We start from the raw sequence: 9,978 nt of genomic DNA, 5'->3' as shown, positions 1-9,978 counted from the left end.
GATTTATGCTTTCCCACACCCCCCACACCCCTTCTAAATTTTGATATTTAGTTACCAGAACCTGGCTTTCTTTATTATTATCCAAACATTAGTTTGAGATACCTATCCCAGATATGCAAGCCGACATGATAGGTGATTCATGTTATCAAAAACTTCTCAACAAAGGCTTTTCCATCACATCTATGGATTCCATTATTTTATAGTGGAAGAATATGAATCAAACTCACAGGCAAAATAAATTCACATTGTCTCTGTTAATTATGCTAAAAATGCAAGAATTTCCAGTGGGGTAGTTGCCTCACTCTCTTGAAGCAAAAACAGTAAGAGATTTGTGGCGCCATAAAAAACTAACAACTGTATTATGACACAACTTTAGAGTCAGTTCCATCAGATTCATGCTAAAAATGTAGTTTCAATTGTACAGTATAACTCTGTTGAAACTGTGTATATGTCTATTAAAACTGTAATATAAAGTATTACCAAAAAGAGCACGAAGGGGGAAACCATTGCCCATGGATTATTTAAATAAATGAAATAAGAGGGTGTGGTTATTGGTCGTTATATAAATAACACTGAATACCACCTATTCAAGCACCCTAGTTCCTCAATACTTCTTTTCAATTTGCCCCCTTTCAAAGTGTTATTTCCATACAGAAAAAAGGGTGATTAGGATTTAAGTTCACTTATTTGCATATATTTGAATATTAAAAGTTCCACTCATTTTAACTGAATTGGATTGCACACAGAAATGATTATGTAAGGAAACCACTGTTCCAGATGATTGGAAGCACTGATTGCCTGTGTGTGTATGTGTCTACTCCAGAACACTGTTCACCCTAAATTACTGGTAAGGTAATTTACAGAATATATGTCCAAATGGCTCTTAAAAACATTTCTCTTTTGGAACAATGTTTTTCATCAAACTTACTTTGGGACTAATGGAACCCATACTTGACCATAAGCTGAAGTAGCAACTCTCACTGGGCGACAAACAGATTGAATGTATTGTCCTTCATAAGTAACTAATGGACCTTTAGAAAAACTCAAGCAAAAAAACCACAAAACCCCTCTTCCATATTTAGTACAATATATGATTTTTCAGACGAAGCATGAAGTCCCAAAGAACATTTCTGTATGTGTGTTCATAGACAGTTAACATGAACATAAACTGCTTAAGCAAATAATTTAGCTCTTTGGGGTGTTGTTGTTAGAATATATATTGTATATTCTGTAATTTTGTGAAATATTGTGACATAATTTTACAAAGTTCATAGTCTCTGCTCTGCTACAGCTGGGTATAAAATTTGTTGAATTTGAAAGTAAGCTCATTTCAATGAACATGTATCTGAATCTGAGGCATCACAACCATTTATTAAAAGGACTCTAAGCATAAAAGTGAGTCAACACCAAAATTAAATGCAGCAGCCAGTAAAGCAAGATGAACTTGCATTTCTGTTCCAACTGATACCAAGAAGCCAATGCAACAGGGGTGCCTAGGGAGAATGGTATAAAGCACAATCATAACCATGTCTAATCAGAAATCAGCCCTATTGAATTCAATGGGGTTTGCTCCAAGGTAAGTAAAGTAAGCTTGCTGATCAGAAGATCGGTCGTTCGAATCCCTGCTACGGGGTGAGCCCCCATTGCTCGGTCCCTGCTCCTGCCAACCTAGCAGTTTGAAAGCACCCCAAAAAGTGCAAGCAGATAAATAGGTACCACTCCGGCGGGAAGGTAAACAGCATTTCCGTGTGCTGCTCTGGTTCTTCAGAAGCAGCTTAGTCATGCTGGCCACATGACCCGGAAGCTGTACGCCGGCTCCCTCGGCCAGTAACGCAAGATGAGCACCGCAACCCCAGAGTCATCCGCGACTGGACCTAACGGTCAGGGGTCCCTTTACCTTTACCTTTAAGTAAAGTTAGGGTTGCAGTCTTAATCTTTTTTATTGTATGATCAAAGCATTCAGGTTCTAGAAGACAATAATGAAAAGGGGGTATAAATAAAAGGAGGCTACTTCCTGTTTTCATGTGGTTTAAGGCAACTCCAGCTTTGAGAAATGGGTTTCCAAGATCTCTAGTAGGAAAAGGTGCCTTACAATTTCTGATGTGTATTTATAGGAGTCCTCCGGGTATGTTTAGCCTCCATTTTTTATTGCTGCAAAACTATGGGAAATAAACAACCCATCGGATCACTAAGTGACCTCTAGGACTATCCAAGCGTAATATTTCTTTACCAAATACTCAGGATTGCCATCCTATACCATTTAGGCACTTCAAATGTTATACTACAACTGCAGGGATGAATCCACAGCCAAGTGTTTCCCACGTTTCCAATGTAACATTTAAACTGCATTTTTATTCTTAGATACCGGTACTAGTTTAATGCACTGGAATAAAATAAATCTGAAATCTGTTTTAGTAACGTGATAATAAACATATACCTGTAGTTTCCATATTACATTATATGAATATTGTATTTATTGTATCATATTTTGACTATCATTGAATAAAACTGATATTTAAATTTGAGCTACCTACTTTTAAAATGTTCAGCTGCATTATCTGAAAAGGGTGCTTTTCTTTACTGGAGTTACAATACAGTTCAGTTTATAAAAATCAATCATTTCAAATCAATGCATACAATTAAAAATGAAAACCCCAAACATATTTTACACCAATGATGTGAACCTAGAGTGCTGTACATCATTACTGTCAGGAAAATAATAGCTTTTTTGCCCATTTAAATGAAAGCAATTAGCCTTGAAATAGAAACTGGTCAACACACTCGTAGTTCTGCAAGGAAGAAGTGCTACATATTTGTTTAGTGCTTGGTGCTTCATTCTCATCTAAATACGACTGAAAGGGAAGTATTGGTGGTGCAAGGTCACACAACTGTGGCACTCATACAATTTTAAAAAAAGAATCTAAAGCACAATGCCATTAATATCAATACCACTGCATTACAATATTCAGCTTCCTTTACAGAGAATGCAGAAACTACAGTGGTGCCCCACTAGATGAAAATAATTCGTTCTGCGAGTATTTTCGTCTAGCGGTTTTTTTCGTCTAGCGAAGAACCAATTCAAACCGCGGTTTTCGCTAGACGAAAAAAAAAAATTCGTCTTGCAAGGCAGCCCCATAGACAAATTCGTCTTGCGGGGCAGCCTTCTGCTAGACGAATGCCTTCGTCTAGCGGGATTTCGTCTAGCGAGGCATTCGTCTAGCGGGGCACCACTGTATCTTATTCCCAGATTCAAATATTTGACCTCGGAAATAAACCCCATGCCTTTGACTGTAACTTACTTCCCAGAAAGCTTACTTTGGTGCCTTTAGCTATACTAGATATATATATATATTTAAATTAAAATGTACAGGGTGCTATCGAAGTAAGTTTTATGCAGACCACTGAAATTAATGGACCTAGCTTAGTCATGTTTATTAATTTTAGTGGGGTTACATGGAGTAAAACTTAGTGGAATATCATCTGCAGCTCTCTGAGTTTCACTGGAGAAACATGGCCAAACATGCGTATGTTGTGTACTTGTAATGTCTTTTTAGTTCTCATGCGTTCATTTATTATATGTCCTCTCTGGCACACAGCCTCACAGCTGATTACTGTTGTGATACTGCAGCTTCCTAATTTATCTGTATCTCCTTCCACCATCTGATTGCCCATTGTGTCCCTAGACCTTTGTTACCAACAACTTAATGCCTTGGCAGGAGCTAAGCATTCTGTGATATCACAGGAACCAGCCAATGACAGCAGGTGGAGCAGCTTAAAAAAAAAAAATCGGTAAGATTTATAGCCTGCATTCAGGCCTTTTAATTTGCATATCACTGATCTATTGGATTCTGCCTTTAAAAAGAAGTTATTCCAACATTTAAGAGAAGGATTGGAAGCCATTGGGGAAGAGCTGCAGTTCAGTGGTAGAGCATCTGCTTTGCGTGCAGAAGGTCACAGGTTCAATCCTCGATATCTCCAGGTAGAGTTAAGAGAGACTCCCACCTGAAACCCTGAGAGGCACTGCCAATGCTGAGCCAGATGGCCTAATAGTATAAGGCAGCTCACTATGTTACTATGGCTCTGCAAACATTACTAGTCTGAAATTCCCATCATCCCTGACTACAGTACTGACCACGCTGGCTAGGACTGATGGGAGGTGGAGTCCCAACAACATCTGGAGGGCCACAGGTTGCCCAGCTCTACTTTAATGCATTCTTCTTTTCTCACAAATCTCAAACTCCAGATGTTTCACACATTTCCGACTGGGCTGGATCCTTCTGTTATTCACATACAGTGCCCTGAAACAAATGCCTGCTTAACCTTCAGAAACCAATAAATATTTTGGAAAACTGATTTTCCTAAAGAGTTAACTTGCCAGGATTTCGGTTCCCCAAAGTGGAGGTAATTAATGCTGTAGAGATCCATATCTTCAGTATGCCATGCAAACGTTGTCTTCCACATGCCAAAATACAGATACGGGGTGTTGACTCCCTCAATTGAGATTCCGCAGTCTTCTTCTACGACATCCAGTATAGTATTAAGATGAGCAATATTCCACTCGTTAACATTCTGAAAGGAAAATATGGGGACACAACTGATTAATGTCAAAAAAAAATAAAAGGGGGGGGTGGAGATATGAACAAAAGCAAACTTGCACCATCAGCTTTTCACTGAGAGGGCAAAATTCAAGACAAAAGAGAGCTGTCCCACAGGACTTGAGGGTGACTGTTTATTTGGATATAGGACAAAGGATGGATTCAGATGCATGTTAAAAACAAAATCAGTCTCTTAGCAGCAGTTACTATTTCAACATTAGTAGGAACTACTCTTTGCTCAAGCAGTGTCATTTCAGTATTGTATCTCTTGAACTAGGTATACTTTTAAACAAAAAAACATAACAGGAATAGGAGTTAAGCACTGTACTGTAGTGGCCAATTATGAAATAAGGTGCAAATGCAATAGCTCCTTAAACTTTCTACCTTTTTTGTAGCAGAAAACACACACAGATCTGTTGCACTAGACTAGACAAAACCTAAGAAAAATATGTCTGTTATTAAGAACTCCATAGTTCAGCTTTCTTTGTAGAACTCCACAATTTGTTCTAAATGACAGCTACTACCTTAGGATATTTCCAAGTGTACAGAAGAAGACTTCATCAGTAAACAAAACAGACAGTTATATCCATGAAATACAATGCTATCAGTGCTTTCAAGAAGTGCAGTTATTACCACAGTAAATCACGAAAGAAAGGTTTGCTTTGATTTTGCAGCTTTCTAGAAATAAAAGCATGAGTTTATACCCTATCTTTAATCCTCTGTTTAAACTTTCCCCCGTTCCTCACTCACCCCATAAAATATTAGATAACTATTGATAAACCTATTTTCTATAAATACATTAACTCTGACATCAAAATATCACTAAATTTAGGGGTCATATACCTCTGACTACCAGACATTGAAGGCAATTACTGGGATGGACAATCTTCATTATGCCCTGTGAACTACCTTGGTTATTTTTGAGGAGTTTCATAATAATAATAATTCAGCAGGCACTCTTTTAGCTTTAGGTAAATTGCAACAATTACATGCTCTTTGCAAGCAGTACAGAGGAAGCAAGACTTAGCATAGATTGGCTGCAGTCATTGGGTTGTGTCCAGTGCCAGTCATACTCAGAGTGGCCACAATGAAATGAATGGCTGTTGACTAACTATGATCCATTAATTTCAGAGAATAACTTAATTGGATAGATGCCATTGAGACATCTTACTTCAAGGGACTGAGAAGTGCAAAAACTACACATGTATTCTAAATGAAACTTTAAATGAAAGCACGAGCCTCAGTTCAGTTTGATTTACCTTGGCAAACAAAAATTGCCTTCCAGCTTGCACTCCCTCCACCCTCATTTCTCATATGAGGCACCTCTGAAACTCAAGTCCAAAACAGTATGAACTTAGAATCCCTTAACTTGATTGGCACATGAGGTTCACCGCTGCCCCAAGACTGTCCACGTAAAACTGTTGCAGGAAACTTGGGAATATTGCAACTTGTTGGTTAGCATGCTACCTTTTGTTCTGAAGCTTCTCCCCCCCCCCGCCGCCCCCAGCTTCAGTTATTTGTCTCAGATGCCTCTCCCCCTGAAACAAAGTCCACCTCCCCACCCACCCTGAGACCATGTTGTTCCATCTCTCTCCAACAGGCTGTTCCACAGTTCAGTCTCTGTGATTCTCCTCAAAGGCCTGCTAGCATTTGTTCGGTCTTGTGGTACATCCACATGAGTAGACTGCTGCAGCCCAGCTAGATGCTAACTTAGCCTACTTTCGATCTTTGTTATTTTACTCAGGTGAGTTAGGAACCAGGAATTCCCTTAAATAAATTAATCAATATTTGGTCCTTTATTGAGAGGGCTCTAAGGCAGTGTTTGCCAACCTTGTGCCTCCAGATGTTTTCGGACTACAATTCCCACCATCCCTGACCACTGGTGGGAGTTGTAGTCCAAAAACAGCTGGAGGCACGAGGTTGGGAAACACTGCTCTAAGGAATCAAAGTTGCTTGCTTCAACAACCCATGACAATCATAGTATTTTCCCTGCAGGGAGGAGCAGCAACCCAAAATCCATGCCCCGTTGAGCTGGGAAATTTGGTCTAATGACAACAGCACACCTTCAGGTCATGGTGACAGTTAGGAATCCTGTGCCAGGCTATTACTGGCATTTCAATATTTCCACTTCTCCCTAACTCCTCCATTTATTAAATCTCATTATCCTTCTGTCCTTGCATGGCTCAAATATATCTAATTTCATTCAAGCATTCACCTGGGGCATCCAGCCCTCCAGTTCTGCCCTCTAGCTCTCTAGTGCCAGTCCCTGCACTTTATACAGCAACAATTAGATCATGAGTAGGCAAACTAAGGCCCAGGGGCCGGATCCGGCTCAAGTCACCTTCTAAATCTGGCCTGCGGACAGTCCGGGAATCAGCGTGTTTTTACATGAGTAGAATGTGTTCTTTTATTTAAAAAGCATCTCTGGGTTATTTGTGGGGCCTGCCTGGTGTTATGAGTAGAATGTGTGCTTTTATTTAAAATGCATCTCTGGGTTATTTGTGGGCATAGGAATTCTTTTCTTTCAAAGAAAGGTCTGAGGGACAGTGGACCGGTCCCCTGCTGAAAAAGTTTGCTGACCCCTGAATTAGATTCTCTGCTTTCACCTGCCTTTGTTTCCATCATATCAACAAGTGTGAACTATTTCTGTGTGAATGTACCAACTAGGAAATAGTATATGTTTCCTGGACACTAGTGGCTAACAACTGGTGCAAGCTTCCATAAATCCAAGGGGGCTTTGAAGTTGTGCTACTCAAACAGCAGTTTCCTATAACACCTGGGAAACCACTTTAAAAAGCAGAATCCTGTATTATATATGGCACAGGGCTCGGCTCTCCAAAGCAAAATGTCAAAAAAATGCTCGGGATGATTCCAAATAGCTCCTTGACTCACTGACTTTATAAACAGAGGGGTTGTTTTCTACAGATTTTGCACTGATTTTAATGCCACTCTAGTTTAAAGAATTCAGACATTTTTATCATGCGTAATATGCAGCATCACAATGGAATGACTGGCTGGAATACTGGAATATTCTAGTTGGATTTTTTTTTAAAGGAAGCTTTATGGGGGAAAGCCATAATATAATGTTGAAACTACACTGCTTCCATTAAGTCTTCTGCATTGCTTTTACTTTTGATAACACAATTCAAATATTTCATTTATCACATATGGCTTCTCATGAGGAAATAATTACACCAAGCACTTTTGCTCCTTCCATTGCCTCATTTCTAGACAGACTGTATTTTATCCATCCTTATTGAATACATGAAAATCCCTAATTTGAATAAATATGAGAGATTTAGATTCTAAACAGCACAACACACACGAAAATGTTTTCTTGTACAAGGCCGCCACCTGGTGGATGAAGAAAATATACATGCCATATACCAATTGTTCCCTCCTAAAGTTGCATAGCTATCAAGACTTCTCTAACAACTTTTCCCTTTGCATTCCTTTGCATGTTACAAATGTTCCTGAAATAAATTGAAATCAGATAATAGTCAAACTATTTAACGATGCAACTTCAGCTATTTTTTAAGGAATGACTGAACAGAGAGCCTACTTCTTTATATATGCTTCCATTAATATCAGCTCCATAGATCGGTGCCACAAAAGTTAGATTTTTCCAGTATTTACGCTCCAAGTCTTCATAGTCTAAATGTCTTGGGGTACAATATCTGTAAAGGGAGAAGAAGAAAGGAAATAGTTACAAAAGGTCAGTAGTTATAAATGCACTGTGTGTCTTGTAAAACTTATGTGATGGTTATCAGGGGTGACATGTTATCACACATGAAGTGAACAAGGAACTTTAGATATTATTTATGGGGAGGGGAGTCTTCCTTCAAAGTTTATCTATTGTACTGAAAATCCCAAGAATCTGGCTCTATTACCAACTAATATCAACAACTGGCTGAACTCTCCAAGCCAACAAATGGTGCTAGACGACTTGGTGTTTTTGTTCTCCTAACCCTCAACCACACTATGCCAACGCAGACAGATAATTTTGAAGCACTTCTAGCTAAAGTACATAAATAAAACCAGAGTGCGAAAAAATAGCATTAAAAAAGTTTGTATGCATTCCTCTATTTGTCTCATTCCATTCACATTGTGTTGTACTACAGGCCTTTTGAGCAAATTGCATATGCCATTTCCTATAATCTATGCAGTCTCATATAATACCATATTTCTTCTCTGACTGTTTTTAGTGGGCTTATCTTCAATATCACAAATGTAGAAAACCAGATACAGGAGTTAGATACTAGATGCTATATATGAACCATAACCAAATATTGGAATTTTTGGAATAAAAGTAATTCTTGCAACACTCTTAAAAGTAGCATTAAGATAATCCATATTTCACTTGACTTAACAAGAGCTGCTAGCTTTGCTTTGCTGAAAGGTCTTTTGTCTGGCAACACAGCGGGCAATAGCCAACAGTCCTCCAGCAGATGCAATAGGAGTTTCCTTTCCTTCTGCAGCCCCCTGCAGCCCTCCAATCTGCTCCAGAAGATTTCCCCAACCATCCAGATTAGATTTTGGGGAAAACACCAGCACTGCAAGCAGGAGGAGAGGAAGTCCAACTGTGCAAGAAGGCTGACAACATTCAAGGTCACCTATTGCTTCTAAATTGAAATCAAAATGCGGTTATCAGCTTATTTTCTAATAGTTTAAGGCAGCCTCCTACCAAAGAACCAATAATATAAAAGATATATCAAAATAGTTTCTAAAGTGAAACATACCCTATCTCCAAAAGCTGTGTGACCTTGAAAATAGAAATTGTCTGCAGAACAGCCTGCATGGAGGGTTTGCAGAAAAAGTGGAAGTGTAAAAATATGAGGAATGTGTTTTTATTAGCCCTTAAAAAGTAAAGGACCCCTGACAGTTAAGTCCAGTCACAAACGACTCCGAGGTTGTGGTGCTCATCTCGCTTTACTGGCCGAGGGAGCCGCCTGTCCGCAGACAGTTTTTCCGGGTCATGTGGCCATCAAGACTAAGCCGCTTCTGGCGAAACCAGAGCAGCGCACGTAAACGCCATTTACCTTCCCGCCGGAGCGGTACCTATTATCTACTTGCACTTTGACATGCTTTCGAACTGCTAGGTTGGCAGGAGGTGGGACCGAACAACGGGAGCTCACCCCGTCGTTGGGATTTGAACCGCCGACCTACTGATCGGCAAGCCCAAGGCTCAGTGGTTTACACCACAGCACCACCCGCGTCCCCTTATTAACCCTTAGAAGCTAAGTATTAAGTAATGTTATTGAATTTTATTGGGGGGAAATGCACACGTGAGCGTAAGTATGCATCTGTATGCATTCTTAAACTATAGCTTTTATTTAGAAACCATAAACTGCAATCTATAGATTACCTACAGTATACATGACTT

The 9,978-nt window shown here is 39.4% G+C and overlaps 1 protein-coding gene across 6 annotated transcripts in view; it reads right to left on the bottom strand.

Moving 5' to 3' along the window:
* Positions 1-9,978, bottom strand: part of KDM4C (lysine demethylase 4C) — a 201,777-nt gene that overhangs the window by 175,374 nt on the left and 16,425 nt on the right. For all 6 annotated transcript variants that reach the window (XM_033173902.1, XM_033173901.1, XM_033173908.1 and 3 more), the window contains exons 5-6: positions 8,158-8,272; positions 4,376-4,569 (exon numbers count right to left, since the gene is read on the bottom strand). In XM_033173902.1, the coding sequence (XP_033029793.1) occupies positions 4,376-4,569; positions 8,158-8,272 (309 nt within the window). The remainder of the gene's footprint in view (positions 1-4,375; positions 4,570-8,157; positions 8,273-9,978) is intronic.

Source organism: Lacerta agilis, chromosome 16 (assembly GCF_009819535.1).
Source record: "Lacerta agilis isolate rLacAgi1 chromosome 16, rLacAgi1.pri, whole genome shotgun sequence".
NCBI classification, from domain to species: domain Eukaryota; kingdom Metazoa; phylum Chordata; class Lepidosauria; order Squamata; family Lacertidae; genus Lacerta; species Lacerta agilis.
The sequence above is the reverse complement of the archived record's forward strand: the minus strand, read 5'-3'. Positions and strand labels throughout refer to the sequence as shown.